The sequence below is a fragment of the Lepeophtheirus salmonis genome, chromosome 3 (genome assembly GCF_016086655.4).
Source record: "Lepeophtheirus salmonis chromosome 3, UVic_Lsal_1.4, whole genome shotgun sequence".
Taxonomy (NCBI): domain Eukaryota; kingdom Metazoa; phylum Arthropoda; class Copepoda; order Siphonostomatoida; family Caligidae; genus Lepeophtheirus; species Lepeophtheirus salmonis.
Genome location: NC_052133.2, coordinates 13,564,547 through 13,585,285, shown reverse-complemented (window position 1 = coordinate 13,585,285; position 20,739 = coordinate 13,564,547). Strand labels below are relative to the sequence as shown.

General features: G+C 28.7%; 1 protein-coding gene across 1 annotated transcript; it reads left to right on the top strand.

The window, feature by feature from the left end:
• The first annotated feature begins 1,627 nt into the window (after window positions 1–1,627).
• LOC121114107 (SCAN domain-containing protein 3-like) lies at window positions 1,628–2,242 on the top strand. The gene has a single exon (XM_040707962.1). The coding sequence runs from the start codon at window positions 1,628–1,630 to the stop codon at window positions 2,240–2,242; it is 615 nt and encodes a 204-aa protein (XP_040563896.1).
• The last annotated feature ends 18,497 nt before the right edge of the window (window positions 2,243–20,739 follow it).

Genomic DNA, 20,739 nt, shown 5'->3' with positions numbered 1-20,739 from the left:
TGCAACAACACAGTTTCTAATTTAAAAAAAAAATCCCATTATTATTAAATTAACATGTAATAAAAAATATATGCATGTGTATAATATACATATATTAAAATTAAAATTCTAATATATTGGTATTATTAGCGAATACCTACAAATGGTTTTTATGATATTTTTTATAAATGATGGGCGTATAGCTGTGTATATAATAGTCACACTAAATTGCATTTTGCACATTAAAGGATTATAAAACTCAAGTACATAATTTATCATCTAATGACGATATAAAGGTTGAATTGGGAGCTTAGTTGGGTTAGCTATGTCTGTGTTGGTAGCGATAATATAATAAGCCTTGATAAGATTTGTTATAATAATATATACAAATTTAAATATAAATCAAACGACTCTTGATTTAACATTGTTAAAAATCACGAATACATATTTGTATCATTTTAATAAATACATTTTTAGTTTGTAGGTTTATTAATTGGACAGAAAGTACATTGAAAATTATATGATCGATTTTCATTTTTATCAAACAATACGATGAGTAAAGTGACCTATATTTATAAAACAAAATTTGTTTGGATGTTTCACAGTATCTCATTTTTGAGTGTTACAACTTCATATTCAAAATAACGATGCAAAAAAAAAGTGCTTGTATCTAACGCCAAGTGCGTCATATTCAAAAATAAAATAAAAGAGGAATTCATTTATAGGACTGTAAATCCTTAGCATTTCTTTGCGAGCAAGTTTTTTTTGTTGTTGCCACTCTCTAAATAATATTTATTTTATAAAGTTGTTAAAAATTATCAGCATTATTTCGATATTAATGAGTATACTGTGTAATTAGGAGTGCTTGTGCACTTGAAAACAGAAGGTAATTTGTTGAAAAGATTTGTTTAGGAGTTATCTTCTTTATGAGTGGTTCTCAAATGAGGGCTCCATTTATAAATAATATCATATGCTACTTTTGTGTACTTTAATTATATTTATTACTAGCGGAGGGTGCTCCCGCTGCAAGCTAAATGAAGCATTGTTTTATTATTATGAAAGAAAAGGAAAGAGTGAGGATGGTGGGATCTAGGAAAGCTCGCTTACGGAAAATTTGTATTGAGAAAGTTTTTCCTGGGATTACTCGATGCCAGTGGATATTATTTAATGTAAATAATAATCTCATTTATTAATGAAGTGACTAACATGTTTGAACGAATTTTCTCAGTGGAGGTAATCCGAGAGCAAACTTTCCAAATACACATTTACCATAGGCGAGCTTTTCTGACACCTGGATACAGGACCATAGAGAGAGAGAGAGGGGAATCACCGATGCACAGAAATAGAGATATGGGGGAAAAAATATTGTAACCCAGACAACATAAGTGTTATTGCTACCAAATTACAGTTTAGTCATTCTCAAAAATTTGTTAACAAGCATAATATAATTAATCTGAATTTTATATTCAGTGGCCAATTCAGTTTCATTTAAAAAAAATACACAAGATAGTTAGACCCAGCCTGGTATCCCAATGGAGTCCTGGTTCAAGTGCAGCAGCGGTGCTGAGAACACAAAGGAATAGGTGAGCAAGAAAATAAAAAATAGTCTCCACAAAAATTTCGTCAGTATTGGGAAGAATACCTCCTAATGGAATTCACGTTCACAAGCTCTTGTCCTCCCATGTCGTTGTGTTTTTCCTACGGGGAGAAGTTGGCTAACAGTGGAATGAAGCCAACTTATGTCCTGCGTCATTTCAAGACAAAACATCCATCTCATGTTGGTAGAGAACCAGAGTTTTTCAAAAGAAAGCTGTCAGAGTTCAGGTCATCTCAAGACACAATTCGGAAAGCCTCCACAATATCAGCCAAAGCCCTGGATGCCTCTTTGCTAATTACTAAAGCGGAGAAACGGTTTACTAGAGGTGAAGACCTGCTAATTCCTTTTGATGTTCTGCTGGTTGTGACATTGCTCTACAAAAATGCCGCGGAAAAATTCAAGACTATACCTCTGCCAAATGACTCTGTTTGCTGCCAAGTAGAAAGGATGGGAACATATATTGTCGATCCAGTTGTAGCAAAACTAAGCAACTCTTTTTCCCTCCAGCTGGATGAGTCTACAGATGTGAGTGGAAACATACAACTTGTTGCTTTTGTCAGATATGTCGTTACTGGTGACATTTATGAGTACATACTTTTCTGCAAAACTGTCGATGGGAGAACAACAGGAGAGGATATTTTATATGTTATTTATAATTATTTCTGATAAAACGTCTCACCTGGAAATCCTGCTGCAACATCTACACGGACGCAACAGCGTCAACAACGGGCCATACGAAAGAACTCATTGCGTGCATTTAAGAGGAAGATCTCTACGTGAAGTGGACTTACTGTGGGATATACAGGGAGGCATTGGCGTCTTAGAAAATGAGCTGTGAGGTACAGAACGTCTTAAATAAAACTTTTAAAGTCATCAACTTTATCAAGTAGAAGCCACTGAATGAATGTGTTTTTCGCCTCCTTTGTGGATATATGGAGCTGAACACACAGAGCTACTACTAGCTGGCTATCTCGAGGAAAAATACTCAACCAGCTGTTGGATTTACGACCCGAAGTAACCCCTTTTCTGACCAAATACAAATCCTCCCATGCCACCTTATTCCAGGACACAGACTGGCTGGCAATGCATTGCTACCTGGCAGATATATTTAGCAAATTGAAAGAACTGAATATATCTCTGCATGGCAAGGACACCAGTATTTTAAACCTGTATGACAAGGTAAGAGACTTTCTGAAGAAAGCAAAGCTACGGGGAGGGGCATGTGGCCTGAGAAATTTCACTTACTTTCCTCATATGGATTCTTTTCTCGCTTATGCGTATGTGAACAGAGTTCAATTCAAGTAAATCATAGTGGGAAATTTGACCGATTTAATTATAAATTTCTTTTCTGACATTCCTGAATTTGAGAAGAAATTTGCACAACTGGACTGGGTCAGAGACCCATTTCTCTTGTCTGAGGCAAACAGAAGCAAGCTAACCCATCACTGATCAGGAAGAACTCTTAGAAGTGTCATCTGGCTGTGGCCTCCATTTGAAGTTTCCCAAATCTACACTGACACAGTTTTGGGTTTATAAAGCAGGAGTACCCTGACCTGGGGTAGGAAGCTTTAAATTGATGTTTTTTTGAAATAGCGGCTGTTATTTACCAAAATATTACAAATTTGATAAAAGGGGGAGGTGAAATCATGTCACCTGCAATTATTTTTAAAAAATGATATGGTAAACGTAACAATTTAAGAATAACTCAGAGATGAACAATTTTGGTGTGATAACATTTCGTTACATTATTTACTGTCAGCTGTGACAAAGAAAAAGATTTACTCCAATGTTGATTTTTAATTCCATTTTGAGTGGGACAAAAACTTACTATTATAACTCTGCAACAAATCCTCAAGATTAATCTTCGTTGTTTATGATCATACACGAATATTCAATACCACTTTGAATATAATTGAATGTAATAGAAACAGAAGTTCCCTATAACGAAAACAGGTGAGGGAAAAAAATCTTCACACAATCAAAATAAAAAATGGGGTGGACATAAAATGTATAATGGATTTGAAGCACTAATTATGATTTACATAAAAAGCAAAATCATAAACAAACATACACAAAGCTATATTTTTGATACTACATGACTATTTCTACCTGTTTATTAATACGACTAAATTGTTATTTCTTTTATCAACAATATTTATAATAATTGATATAATATACATCAGGGAGTACTATTTACATTGTACTCGTAAAACATGTTCGAGGATATATGTACACACCTGCAAATTAATACAACTACATTATTATTTCTTACAAAATATGGTTATGAAATACATCAGGGTGCACTAAATGCATTGCACGCTAGGAAAAAGGATAAAAAAAGTTAAAATAATAATGAATCCAAAAACATTTATCAATGATATTTATACTCAAATAAAACACAAGAACATAGGCTGAAGTTACTTCGAAGTGACCCTTAATAAAAAAAAGCACCATAACCCCATCTAGTCCTAAATTTTTCTCTCTGTCTTTCATTAGCACATACACTAGCACTTTCTAATAATATGTTTTCTCTTCATGAATTAAATACTAATCATAACAGTTTTGGAAAATAAAAAACGCAATTTACACTCCCAACACATTTTAAGTCTTGTTATAAATAACTCTACTCAAAGGGTGCCTCCACTTATCCTTCAAAAGGAGCACATTTTACTGTCTGAGAACCAATAAATTACAGATTCAAAGTTTAGAATGTATACAAAATTCAAATCTTTTGTTATATCAACTACATACATTATTGTACATCTTCATTTGTTCACTTTATAAAAGGTTATATTTGGATGATAACTTAATATATATAATAAAAGTGATTTTAATCAAAGCACCAATAACACTTGTAAAATACTTAATACTTTAAACCTTTGCAGGCCTCCTTTTTTTCTTCTTCATCATATCATTTATAACCCATGTCATAAAAATAAATATTTTATTTTAACATTGATCAAATAATCACTATTTTTGCTAATAAGACAAAAAGATATAAAACGATAATAATCATTATATTTGGCACATAAATTCCCATAAAAAACTGCATCTTCGTGAATTTATAAATTATATCACCTTCATTTATTTCTTAAGTATTCAAATATCTATTAGTGTTAGGCTCAGTCCAAAACTTGTAATACAGACATTTGGCCTGGTCACGTCCCAAAAAAAATTCAATCTGGATCGAATTTATTTAAATTTGGTCAAAACTGATTCTATTGATGGAGAGTTTATGACATCATATGGTTTAAAAAAAAATTGTAAATACAAACCTTCAATAGAGTCAGTTAAAATTATATGTGTTCCATAAATCATTCTTGTGCAACTCGTAAATAAGCGTAGTGGAGAAAAATTAAATTTCTTACAGCAGTCTGAGCAGTCGGACCCGAAATATCAGTCTAAATAGTTAGATAAAATAAATTAATCCATTTCGGCCTGACAATTATTTACCACTAGATATAATTATGATCTTTTTATCCTAAATGCAACATTAATTAACTAATTTCTTTTTATCTGCCGTTTCGAATACTTTACTCAATATTTTATAATAAAGAAAAGTATTCCTCTATTTACTCAAAAGTCTAGCTCGAATCGAGAATATTGTTCTATTCAAAAGTAAGGCTTCCAGAAAATAGCCAATTTTACAAAAATATGAAGTAATTAAATTAAAAAACATCGAGTTTGTTTTTGCGATCCTGATGAGGCTCGGATCAATTTTTTATTACTCACATCATTTAAAAAAAAAAATTTTATTCCCTTTTGAATTAGACTTAAACATTTTTGGGATATTTTGATACATATAATTCTATTATTTGAATACTAAGAAGATAAAATATATCATTGAATTATTGCAGATTGCTCTAAAGAAATATCGCTTCTAATAAATTAATACTGATCCGAACCAAAAAAAAAAAAAAAATCAGTCTCAGACTTAGTTTTTAAAACTAATATCTATATACATAGGTATATGAGATATGAATGTTCGAATAAGTACGTATATATATAGAAATATATACCTCTATATCTACACATACTTAATTGAACTTTAAATAAGTATTTAAGAAGAAGAAGTAAAAAGGCATTTTTATAACCGTCATTTATCACTTTTGGATTCAATATAATGTACCTGCTTGGCTCTACATGTATGAAGTACAATATAAGTTATTATTAAATGCGATAGGAAATTATTTAACGGGGAATGAACTGTTTTAAATTAAGTATCTCTCACCTTCATCTTCCAAGGCTATAATAGGATTTAATTTATGAGTATTAACAATGTATAATATGGGGTATCACGAGAGCCAAAAAATGAACTGTCACAGGTTTAGAGATTTCAAAAGTTGCTATTCGTAAATATAAATCCTTGCATTAAAATTAATTTTTCATATGGCTATGATAGCCAAAATTTATTAATTAAAATATTAAATTTATATCCATATTAAACGAGGGATCAAAAATAAATTGTATTCCTGTCCTTTTTGAAACAGAGTACAGAGTGCAAACAAGGAAATTTTCCAAGTCATTAACATTATTTTTTTTCGCTAATTAAGGTTTCAGTGGACACCTCAAGCAATGTTCTGATAAATGTGTGTGTTTTTTTTGCAATCAAAATGGGAAAAAATGAGTGAACAGGAATCAAAAAGGGAAAGGTTTTCGGATCTTATCGACGCCAATGTAGATCAAAAAAGGATTTCAGACATTGTCGGCGTCATGAACATCAGGGTGGCCAAGGAGAATGGGAAAGAAGTCAAAAGGAAGGGAGGAAATGGGTTGACCCGAGATAAAACATTTCTCAAGTCCCTGGTAGCTAAAATCAAGGAAGATCCAACAGCATCAATGCACCGCTTGGCTGACGAGTTCAGGAGGGCAGTTCACGATGACCTTCGCCTTAAGATTTTGTCCGGACTCCAAGACATATCCTCGCTGACAAAATAAATGCATGGAGGCATTTTTTTATGCATAGAAGTTCTTAATTACTTGGAAAGTCATCTGTCTACAGTGAAAATCTACTCAGACATAAAGGTCTTCACAGTCGACCAGGTTTTGAACCGCAAAAAGTATGCATTACTGCCAAATCTTTGGTGTAAATTGCTTAAAAAATGCATAATCAAATTAATATATATGTATTAAATAACATATTTTCCTTGCACTAATGCTATTTTAAATGTTCCTCTTTGTGACAGTAATTCATTTTCTCCCCACAAAATCGAATAAAAGGCCGTTGACATTAACAAGTGTCTTAATTTAAGGCTACCTTATGTCTTCCTCCTGCATTTACCTCGTGCTCTTTCTTTTATTGCATACTACTCAATTCTAAGTATAACTTATTAGTTTGTTTATTTATCAAAAAGAATACATTTTGAAATTGCCATGCCTTATCAAGTTAGACAAGGGAGTCGACGACTAACGACATAATACATATGGGATATTGGAGTTAGCGTGGTAAGTCAAAAGTTTGTGTACAAAATATTAATAATTCATTATTATACATTTAAAATAATATATACTTTCAATTTTTATATAAATTATATTATATACAATTATGAGAACAGGCAAATTCATTTTGATGGAATGCTTTCTATGTACAAGTGGCAACTTTTGAGATGCCAACATCCACGATAGCTGATTCTTTAGTTAACCTGATACCTCCTAATATATAAGTATAAATATATTATAAATGAAACGTGTCATATTTTAAACACGTTTTTTAGGTTGATGTTTTTGCAAAAGGATAGATATGAAGCAAAATCTTTTTGAAATAATTGCAAAAGAGGCAAGTTGATTTCTGCTCTCATAACTTATAAGTATTTTTTAGTTTAAAGAGACTCTATGAGGAATATATATCTACTTATACCTATCTAGGTAAACATCTATTAAAAAGTATGCATTGATTGTGTGTAAAAATGCCTCTAGTGTCTTTAAAAAAATATATATTTAGGTATATATACAAATTCTTGTCTAATATGATGATATTTTTTATTATAGATAAACATAGTACCCTGTCAAGAAATATTATCTTAAGGTCGTTTTTTTTTATAAATTAAGCATATTTTTTTATCATATACGCTACCTTTTATTGTTGATATTGTTTTTTAATCATGATATATATTTTAGCCTTCCAATACTTCCCTTGGGATTTAATCACCCCAGATACAAATAGTTGTATATATTTCTGCTCAATCTTCTGTGTTTATTCATAATTTATCATACATTTCCCTAACACCAATATGTCAGGGACAGTACTTCATTAGTTTCTGAGTTATTAACAAATTCTGGAATTAATTATCGATGTTTCAAAGAATGTTTTAAGATCTCTAACTATTTATCTACTCCAACAACGAATTTGAATTGCATTTGGAAATGTTTAGTGATGCTAATTGGTTTCTTTTTTTTGCAAAAAAAATGAAACAAAAAACAAATTTGATTAATTGTAATAAGTAATTAATATTCTAAAGGCAGGAAGATGAACAACAATTTAAATATGTTTCATATCCAATGTATTTGATTAGTATTTTTTATTAGATGTAAGCAAGACATATTTATATTTAATTTTGAAACAAATACTGCCTAAAATGTTTATTATTTCTTACCATTAGTAATATAATTAACTCGATTATATTTAATATAGAATCATTTTCACACAACCTTTCATTGGATATTTATTAAACATTCTATAAGAAAATTTAAAGTTAAATTAAAAAAATCAATCAAAGTCAAACTTTTTTTTAAAGTAATTCGTTTGACGTTGTAAAATAATAATTGTAAATATTGTAATTATTTATTTAAAAAAATAAAGTGAAAAATAAAAATGATGATTTTTTTATTTTGTAAAAGAAAATTTAATGCACATTTATAGTATTATTACAATCTTTTGCAATTGTTCAGCTAATAATTTACAATTTAGTTTAAACTTTCCAGTTTTATTACGTTAATTATGTGTCCAAGATTATCCTTTGTTAGTTGTGAATCCGTATTTATGATATACTAAAGATAAATAGAAATTTAAATATTTATTTTGAAGGGGAGAGAGAAAGAATTCAAATTAATAAACAAATCTATTTACCAAAGAAATAGCACATTCAGGTTTTTCGTATTTATTATTATTATTATTTTTTTTTTCCAAAAATGTAAATACACTATGTTTTTATGAAAAATACTTTAACATACATATTCATGATATAGTTTTACAGCTTTTATGCAAGTGTATTGTCAAAATATTAAAAAAACTTTTATGATCATCTCTACCAAGATAATATATTTTAACAATATTATCGAACAAATAAGATTAATAACTAAAATTAATCTTATTTTAGGTTATATACCTAAACATCCATTAATTTTGTTAAATTATTAATTTCCTTATCAATAAAATTAAAGAAAATATTTAATGAAAGATACACAGTACCTAGGTATAACAGAGACATCGTTTTCATGAGAAAAAAAAATGTAACAATTTAACCAAGACATATGTCAATTTTTCCAATTTAAAGAAAATAGGTATATATATTTTTTATCGAGTACTAAGTATTCATCTTTTTTTCGTCAGATCTTCCAAGTGTGGTTATCAAAATGATTATCGATTTACCTTGTCTCTACGTATCTTGATTTAATATAGATCAGGAGTATTCCTAAACTACATTTGACGTTCGACTTGCCTATTTATAGTCTCAATAACATTATAAAATTAAACTTATATATATAATACCAACTTCAATAAATGAACTTTTGTTCCGTAGAAAAAAAAATGGGATTGTTTTTGAGTATCCTTAATTTATATCAATCTTTCCTGAGTATGTGATCATGAAAACTTATTATTCCCTAAAAACTCATTTAATTGATTATTATGAATGGTGTTATGAAACACCATTATTGATGAATAGTTAGAGTATTTTCAACTTTGTATCTTCTAGTTTTTGGTTGAAGGGTGATAAAATAGTAAGGGTATCAGAATTTTCTCACGTTTAAAAAAAAAGGATTTCAAATCTCACCAAAAAAGTAACAAAGTGTTAAAAAAGTGCGTCACAATCTTTCAATTTCTTTTTATTCATCGAAACTTGTAGAATCGGGAGTTGCTTCACTTTCAATGACGTAGTAACCAAATAAGGAGATCCATCAATTCCAAATTGGCTTAAATTTAATATGCTGGGTAGGTAAATATTTATACCACACCCCTATATTACATATTTACGAATTTTGCTACTTATTTAAGAAAAATTGGGTTCTATATTTTAAAAAACGTAAATATTGTTTTTTAAAAAGTTAAAGTTTTCTTTTTTTCCTTTTTTTTCTTAATTTGCCACTACAATATTTTTAATGAAGAGAAGGGATAGTCCTTTACACCCCTCGGTGCCAGCCCGTCTTTGAAAGTAACATCCATTTTATGAAGGACAATAACAATTACTCTTTGCATAATAATGTTATCAACAATATGCAACGTCATTTTTTTACTCATAATGAGTTGCAATTACTCCTTTTTTCTTCTCTTATTATTTATTGAGGAACAAACGTAAACGTAAACGTAATGGGTATGTATTATACCTAACAATCAAAATAATATATATATATACATATATTAAGTTATATTTTAACGACTTTTTTTGAGAGTTACTTTCTGTCAACCCAGAGAAAATAAATTATATCCATATGTGTACAGTTTAATTTCACGGAGTTAAGCACCCTATATATTATGTATATATAGGTATATCTAGATATGGTTATACACATGTATTCCACTTTAAAAAGGACTGAGAATGAGAAAAGAAGTGAACATACATTCCCTATGAGATAGGATAATTTTGGTGAGTCAACGCAAAAACAATCTTAAACAAAACTAAAGATAAGGAAAAGTAGTAATTTTTTTTTACATCATATACAGCATGAGGATTTTAAAAATGTTCCTGAATCTCAAACTATTTGAACTGCCACAATTTTTGAACGAATAAAGTTTGAGATGTATTTAATGGCCATTATTAATCTACCTAGACTATCTTGCAATTGTTATTAAGATCCAATCCTTAGTAGTGTAGCTTAGTATTTGGGTTCCAGTCTGGAATTCCTAGACCGGGGTTACACCGTTATAACTTTTGTTGAAACAAACTGATTTTGCCCGTCAAATAAGCAGCCTAGACCAATCCAATATAAAAAAATCGGCCTTGAAAGTGCTATGAAATTTGAAATTTTGGGTCTACACTGATATTATAAATATCAATGGGGATGACGTCATGTGCATTTCCAACTTATTAACATTCGTACAGTGACGTTATAAAATATTTCTTATTTGTTTTATGTAAATACAACTTTTATAAAGGGGATTGGATGAGAATCGGTCCATGAGGTGAGACCAAAAAAATTAAGGTATGATTTGAATACGATATAATTTGGTCCATGGTATGAGACCGGGGTTGCACCCAAAATATGGATCTAAATGTAACTTAAATATTTATTTTCGGCCGAATCTTCACACAGTTAATAAATACTTTCATTAATATTTGTCATCATTTATAGGAGGTATAATCGGTTACTTTCAAACGTTGTTTAACACATCTGGGACTGGATTGTAATTGTAAAAGCTTGTGTGTAGCATATTTGAGTACAAAAATAATGCAATTATGGAAAAGGCTTTTTTATAGTTGCTACCTAAACATATGGTTTTTTATATTTTCTTAAGCTGTCATCATGATAAAATATCATCCCTGGTTTGAGATAAAGGTTGGATTGGCTTCTTTTCAACCACACTAGGATAACATTTGTACCTATTGTAATCTGGAGGATATAGATCCACAAGTCTGGAATTACAGTGTCAAAATAGGATTATGTATATTTGTCAATTATGAACTTTACGATTTCCTACTGTTTCATAGCCACAGTCAGACTATCAGAGCCTGGAAAATTCAGTGAATATTCAAAAGTTAAGCTATTTCCAAATTTAAATTGAGACGACACATTTTTCTATGAATATGGAAAATTAATATAGTTTTTGATACAGTTTTACCATTAAGCAATACTAAAAAAATTAAATTTATTGCCCAAACGACAGCTGAATGGGAACTCATCAAATATGCCGTATTTTTAATGTCTGCACACTGTACATAAATATGTATGAACAATTCAAAATTTCTTAGTATTATCTCCATCAATTATATACATTGTTTTCAAACTTCTGGGATGACTTGATAAATACAATAATAATAACTATAACTAAAAACTTTTATTTCACTTTTGAAACTTAAATTAACCCCAATATAGCCTTACAAATAAAATTAATCAGTTTTTAATTATTTTATTTTGTCGATGAATTTCGACTACTTAAAATACAATTTTTACGCCTTCAATGTAATAATTCTTAAGTATTCAAAGTATTTTTTGTCATCAATTGACACTAAATTCTGAAATAATAAAAATTTAATCAAGAATCAATTTTGAAATACACAATTCTGGCTTGATGGCGGATATATAGGTCAAACAAGGGATGTGACTTTAATTTGGGAATATACTTTCTATTACTAAACTAATTAAATTTTATCAATAAACCTACTTGTTTATACTAACACAGTTTAATATTCATTATTTTGTTGTGTGACACCCATATTTGGGTATGTAGTTTTATATTGGGAAGGTTTTTTTAAATATGAAAATGAAATAAATTATTTCTTCGTGACCTTTGTACCTTACACTTTTTGTCTATATTAATAATCAAATAGAAAAAATATGTTAGATAAAATGACAATACCTAATCCAAATTCCATAATACATTAAAAAAATATAAATTATTTGTTAAAACATGTGAAAAAATCGTGAGATCAAAATCTTTGTATTTTTAGATGAGTTTTTTTATATTTAAGTTAATTTTTTTTAATGAAGTATAGTTTTTTCTGCTAAAGTGGACCTTAGCTAAGTGATATTTGAATTTTTTTTTTGGACATAATGTTTGCATTTTTAAATACGAAAAATAAGGTATTTTTAAATTGATTTGGTCTTTTTAAACAAACTTAAACTATGGGCAAATATTTTAATGTTATCACATCTCACGCTCAAAAGTAAATAGTGTCAAATTGTATATTCAAATGAAATTAATAACTCAATCTAATGTAACCAAAAAAATTGATAAATATTTTCTTGTGAAAAATGCAAGACATTAAATTTTGTACATTCATACTTTTATACTCTCCAAAAGAATAATAACCAAAATTCTATCATAAATGGGGCACACTAATTTATATCAACATGGGTATTTGTTCATAATCCTAAATAACAGTTAAGTTGGATTGCAACGTAATTTTGTTAAAAAAATATATTTATTTATTTATTGTATGTATTAAAAAAATTGATTCAGTCACAAAATTAGACCAAGAAAGTATTATTGTTAAGCTATTGGTCAAATTGAGTGTGTAACCAGATAATAATTAAACAGATTAATAATATACCAGGCATTCAGATAAAATCGGTGCTTGCATGCGTATGAGATTTTTTTATGATGCAGCTGGTGATGTCATATTTTTTTTGTTGCTGGCAGAAACGTTGTTGTATCAACAAACTATAGTGAATTTTTGCACATTATGGCGACTGTTAATCCTAATATAAAGAAGATTGTATTTACCACGCAGGAACAACAATTTGTTTTTATCATCTATCTGAAGGTAATTGAGGATATTGTGTCGGAGCAACAAACTGCTGGAGATCGGTTTTTGGATCAGACAACAAGACTCAGCACCTTGTTATGTGTCAAAGAGGCCCTTGAAGTGATTAAGTGAGCACTGCTATGACTTACTTCATTGGGAAAGAAATATGCTCCCTAAAGCAGTTTGAATTTGGGGGTACTTTGAGTCTCAAACAAATTCAACATCTCATGTCATCAATGACATTCTGGTTGTCTCAATCAAGAAGATTTTACTAACATAGGAAGGATCCTTCTCGCTTATTCCTACTCCTCCTTCATGCCCGGATCCAGACTGTGATTATTCTGGAGACAAATAGATCAGATGACCTATTTTTCAACATTCCTCTGTACAATTCATACTACTTTACAAGTAAATCCACCGAAAAATGTGGCCTCAGTGACAGTTTAAAGATTTTTGAAAAATGCACCGATTTGATCTTTTACTTATATTTAAATTTCCTCACAGATCCTAAAATAAGTTACACATAATGTAGGAATGCTTTCCTAATTTTGGTGCATCCTAGTCAAATCAGCTTCTATTTACTGAGTCAATAGTCTTTAGCCTCCCATTCGCTATATCTGGACTAATCAATTACGGGCTTAACGGGAGTTTGCCTTAATATAGTTATGTAAAGTATTTCAAGTCATAAATTACTTATGTATACATAAAATACCCTTTAAAATAATCAAGTCTTCTTGTATCAATGGAGTTTAATAGAGAACTCAATTAAGTTAACTTTGCTCTTATAAACAACATAAAACCAATTACTTTTCAATTAAAACACCTTTCAGATAAAACATGGTTCTAAAATGCATTAACTATCATTTCTAATACATATTTATAAACGTCCAATATTTTATCAAATGTCATAAAAATATTTTGGTATTTTTTCTATTTCCAATTTGACAGAATAATCCATAATAAATTATCAAAATTATGACATGCTTTAATTCATAACCTACTTAAATATGTTATGCATATATATAAAAGTTATAATGGGTTTGAGATAGAAAGAGCTCATAAATAATTCAATGACCATTATTACTGCTGATGACATAAAAGTGTTTTTTATCTACAAAGAATAATCCTAAATTTTAGTTGATCTTTTTTTTTGTGTGTTAAATTTTTATGATTATAATTTATACTATATGCCTTATGTCAACCCATGATACTATCTACTGTATGCATACGTTTGAATCATGCAATCATATATAGTGTGGAATGAATGTATAAAAAAGACTCAATATAACCTTTCATTATTTCTAAGGCAAGTACTACCCTGATGGGTAAAGCAACCTAAACATAAAGATACATTTTTTAGACATTTCAGCTTAATATTTATTTTTATGATAAAAAATAATACATTTATATTTCCATCTTCCTTTTTTAATGTCATCATTGTGGTAGATAAATAATAAGAGCATAAATATTTAAGCTGTTCTAGAAATAAATAGAGGAGAAATAGAGATTCTAAGTACTTCCTGAGGTCTTTTGCAGAAAGAATTGTCTTTTTTAAGGCATCATTCAAAGTAAATTTACTCGGCTCATGGCTGGGGAGAATAATATTAAAATTAATCAAAAACATGTGATATCTAAACTAAGAAAAACCACCTCCTAAATATTTTGGATATGATAATAGCTTAGAATACCACTATTATTCCAATGGTAATCCATCTATAAAGTGTAACTCCTTATCATACTCAAAGCTTGGGCTGTATTTTGGAAGTTAAGAACTCCATTTTTTTTAACTAAAAGAGAAAAATACTTATAGCTAAAAAAATTTCATAACTCCATTAAATATGGTGGCCTTTCAATAGTTGACAATTCGTGTGCTTGGAGGGCCTTTAATCTTTATTGGATTGGACAACATTGGCACAGAGATCATTTACAAAGTAATCATCTATGGCAACTTCTAGTGGAATATGGTCCTGAATATTCAAAGGACCTTGTACTGGACTGAAAAATATTCAGAAGAAGTTCAGTCAGTATTCTAATAAAATAAATTTTGGTTTTGCAGGCTCGAAATAAGTTATAAAAAACTTTGTAAAATATTTTGAGGGGAAGATGCCATTTACAGAATGTATTTATTCAAAAATGTGACCAATAAAGGTTTATACATGGCTACTGATGCAGCAATTTCCCCCATTCCTATAAATCAAGTTGAACTACACTATTATTGCTCTCTTTTCTGTCGGAGAATAAAATACAGCGCTTAATTGTTTCCTTCAGAATGAGGATTTCAAAGGTACTAGTCTACTAATTTAGAAAATGCTCTTAAATTCTAACTTTGTATCCTTTTAAGGGCTATTTAAAAAGGCAGAGAATTAAAAGGGATATTTATAGGTGAATAAATACTTTTAAGAACTTCTTATTAACGTCTGCAGAGAAATGGTTCGTATATAGAAAACTTAGCGTAACTTTTGAAGTGAGTCACAAATTTCATGAGAACAAGTGAGAAAAATGCATATTATGCAAAACATTAAAGACAAAAGACCATTTTTTCTGAGATTGTTCGATATTATGCATCTGATGCTTATAGGATAGTAAAAATGTTAAAGGATAATACCTTCGGATGTAAACTTGATAAAGATGGTTGTTTAACCTTTTTTAATGGCACAATAAATATGAAGATCAAAGCTATTTTAGAAACAAAAAAAAAATGTATATTTTTGATACGATTACAATATAGAAAATTGACACTAAGGTATTATTAAATATTGTAAAACATTATGTTTATGTTTCATTGAGTATTTAGTTATATTTTATTTGAGATTACTTTATGCATTGTTTGTATGACAAAAGTTGTTATGGCTTACCTTTGTAGCTTTTTTTGGGCGTCTACCAATGACATTATTTTTCCATGGTTATAGTTGTGTTGTTTCAAATGTATTTTGAAATTAAATAAATTCCACAAATAGAGGCCTAAAATAAAAAGAAGATATTTCAGTCTCTGGTAAAATAAACAACCAAAGGAAGTAATGAACTGATAATTTTGCAGTTTTTTTGGCGCCATCTTGGTTTTGTTGTCTAGATTAAAACAATTTTACCTTTTACAATTCTGCATTGGTTAATGTCATTATTTTTTAAGATGTGTGCCTTCAAATTTATGTTAATGGTAAAATGAGGCTCACAGATTTGATTCTCTCAATAATACGCCCCAAAATTAAAAATTTGAAATATACTTATCATTATTCATCCATTGTCTTGACAACGATACTATGATAATTAAAAGATTGTGACTGGGCCAAGACCTTTACAAATTAGTTCTTGATGCCAGCACCGTACTTTAGAACTATACAATTACCTGCCAGGTTGTACATATAGATATAAACATCGCTTCATTATGTTTCCATTAATATTTTATGTTCATATGACTCATAGATTGAATCCATGGTCATTTATTATTTAGTCACATTTTTTGTCCTTTGACATCATTTATTGATTACAAAAGAGACATGGGATTAAAAAAAAACAGAGACTTGAATTAAATGTATTTGGAGCCACAAGAATTGTGGGTTCATTAAGCTAATGCATCAGACGTGCCATTATTTGTCAAAGATTATAATCTTTATCATGTAATATTTCTTTAAAAAAAATTGACTGTTGTTAAAAAAGGTCAAGGAATAGCAATAAACAAATTTGGTGAGTCTTATAATATTATTTTTTTTTTTACGGTGCATTTTTATATTCTAAATGGATTGAAAATATACATAAATTTTCATTACAACGATATAAATTATTTTTAATTGCGAATACTAATTTAAAGTATTATAGGGAATATTTTTTTTAATTACCTTAAATTGTATAAGACATAAGCTAAAGCATATTAAAGTAAAACAAATTAAGTACATATATATATATATATATATTACGTATCCGAATAAAATTCTTATAGTTCCAATATGTATAAATAATCTCTATTCATAAAGTATAAGAGAACCATTAAATGATTCAAATTAAAAATAAAAGACACTTTGGATTTTTATTTGTTTTCATAACCACAGTATAAATTAACTATGATTATTAATGAGTGATTTTATTCTCAATTTAATGTTAATAAATGCATCAGCAGATTAAAAAAAAAGTTAATTGTGCTTTTACGTAGCATCAAAAAAAAAAAAAAAAATTCAAAAATGCCATTTTATAATTTACAAAAAATTCCATTAATCTTTTAATTACCAAAAAAGACAATAAATTCAGGGAGTAATGTTTAGTTTGCCATAAAAACATTAAATTGCTTCCGTGTGCAATAAACGGTATAAACTGAAGAAAATGACTTTTTTAAGTCCATGTTGTGCAACTTTTTTTTATAAATGTTTACGTGTGACTACAAATTAAATAAATCAATCGAGAAAACTGTAGGAATCCTTATAAAAGATGTCCTTTCTCTCTAGAAAATATTTTATCAGAGGCCATAAAATTATTTGTTATAATATAAATAATATCTGTACATTTTCAATGCCCATAATTTTTATATGAGAAGAAAAAAATAGATATACTAAAAAAGCAAATAACTTTTTACTCTGTACTAAAAGTATTTAATGGTAGTGGAAGATTTGAGTCTCTTGCAATACGGGCATTAGAAAAAGGATTTTTTTCCTCGATTATCTTAAAAAGCTCTAGATATACAATTTACATTATAATTATATATTTTAATAAAGGTTTTACATTGAAAATTAAAACAAGTGGCATGAAGACTATTAGCATGAATTAAAATAAATTTTTTTTGTAGCCGCTACCAAGAGAAACGTTTATCACCTTAAAAACAAATTGTCATTAATTCTTATATTTTTGAAGAGAAAACATATATATTATAGGTATAAAGGAAACATTCGTTTGTTAAACACAAAAATAATGATGATTTGTTGTAGAGTTACAAGTATAGCCCTTGTTTGATTCACAGTAGAATTGAAGATCGATTTCATAGTATTTACACCTATATTATTACTAAATATGAAATAATGTTTTGTGTCTATTTCCTTCATGTCACGACTGTTCATATCTTATTTTATGTTTGTTTTCTTTTTTTTTAACATAGCGACGTTTAATACTTTTTGAATTACTTATAATGTGTATCCTCCACAAATATTTTTACTCGTGCTTCTCAAAACGAGTTTTTGTGCACTAAAGAGGTGGAGGGGAGATAAGAACATACATAGAGTAGCCTTTGTTCTTTATTTTTCTTTTCAGTTGTTTAATCAGGGGGAACTGATCCCGTAGTGACAGTTATGGATCTTTGAAAAAATCATTAATATGACAATTTTCTTCAAAATATTTAATAAAAACTGATTTTAGGGGTGAAATACATTTTTTTAGTAGAAGTATTTTTGTAATAATTATATAAGTTTTACATTGTTTTTGCTGTAACATATATAATTTGAATTAACATATTTAAAAAAAAATCAATTTATATAGTTTTTACAAACTTCTAAGCTCACGCTGTGACTTATAAATTGAAAGAGTATAGATTATTACGATAATGATTATTATTAGAATGTATATTATAATGATTTCTATACTCTTAGGGGACAGTTACAACAATTGACTGATCCTATATTTCATGGTTACTTGTGGAAAAAATTGCTGTTTAGAATCATCTGTAAATAAATTAAAATTACAACTCTATATATAAGACATGATAAACGTATCCTCAGACATTGATTCAAAAACAAAAAGGTTCGCAACTGTTACTTATCAGCCATAACTGTGTCAACGTATTGTTCTGCGGCTTACAAATGTACTCTGAAAAGGCGTTAAATAAGTTTAAAATACCATAATAAAATCCATGTAAGAGCTACATCCTCAGTTTTATCGAAATTCTTACTCTTCTCCGGATTGAGTTCTTATCCAAAGTGAATATAAGAATCGATTTCATAAAAGTATTTTGTGTGTACAATGTTCATTTTTATTAAAAGTTGATATTATTAGTATTTTACTCTTTATGTTTACTCTTAAAAAGGCAATTATTTATTTCTAAAGTTTATTACTTTCTCTTTTTGACAGAAATTGTGATATACTAAATGAACATTATAATTTAATATACAGATAAAATAAACGTACCAAATAGATCAGATCCAACAGACACTGTCACCATTGATCAATTTAGAAATTCTATGAATAAAATACATCTGCTATAAATAATTATATTCGATACCTATAATAAGTATTTCATCTGCTAACATTAAAAAATTATATTTTAAGTATGAACCCATTTTATATTTTTCTAATGTTAAAAATTATTTTTAAAGCCTAAACACATATATTATAAAATATATATATATTAAATTACATATTTATAAATGGTTAATTTAATGTTAAGGCTGCTTAATGTTATAGATTTAAAAAAAAAAAGTGTCTATATTTTATTTTAAACTTGGTAGGGGCAAAATTTAAAATGAACTTCAGGTTTTATATATTTTTGAAAAGTTTTTGATGTGTAACAACATAATACTGGTACAAAATAGTTATCAAAAAAAAAAAAAAAAAAAACAAGTTTCCATCCAATTCTAATATAAATTGATAAAAATTCCTTTTGAACTCGTTTATATTTTAAGAGGATTATCGCTAATATAAATAAAAAAATATAAAGATATGTCATTATTATACAATTCATTAGTTATTCCTTACTCACAACTAAACATAAGCGTAATAAACACATAATTATGATTGAAATATCATAAGATTTTATTTCAATATGATGAGTGGTACCAAAGGTTGAAAAAGTATTTAATTTGAAGATCGTCCTCTTTTTGTAATTGCTATCTGGAAAAGAAACTCTGAAACCCATCATAATTATTTGTTTATTTTAAAGAATAATTATTTGTTTATTTTTAAAATTTATATCATTGCAAGATAGGGAGTGGGTCATTTATTTCATTTGAAAGGCCCTCTCAGTTAATTTGATAAAATGTCTTGAAATCTAATCTGCTCTTCTCCCAAACATTCATCAAATTGTCAGGTTGGCAACGTTAACTTTCAGTTTCTTTTTTTTAACATACCAGCGTTTCATATACATATTTTGAATCTCTAGTGATTACCAAGGTTGTTCCCGGTTCAGGTTTAGCAGTTATATCCGTCCTGGTCTCGTTTTTTTCATTTCAACGGTTTCGGTCTAGGTGTTGGTTAGTTTTTATACAGGCTCAGTTATGTGGTAACAGGTACATAAAACAAGGGCCGTTGCTATATGTAAAATTCGTTCCCAGGAAGTTATATTAGATACAAACAGGGCTGCAGCTTCCTTAAATACAGAAGGCATAGTACCACAAGTTCCAGCAGGGACCCTGAAAACTAAAGTTTCTTAATACAATAATGTACTAGGGGGGAGTGGACAGGAAAACGGAGGAAAGAGGATTGCTTTCAGTCTTCATCATACATCATACATAGTACACGTGTTTCGTATAAAGTGAGCCTAAGCTAAAAATGTATTAGCGTAGGTGGGCCTTGGTATATTATAGTTTGGAAATTCCCGGCTTAAGAAATTTAATAGTTGTCATATTATAAGGC

What these genes read in the sequence shown, in the direction of transcription:
- LOC121114107 (XM_040707962.1), top strand. Translation starts at nt 1,628, where the DNA reads ATGGAATTCACGTTCACAAGCTCTTGTCCTCCCATGTCGTTGTGTTTT.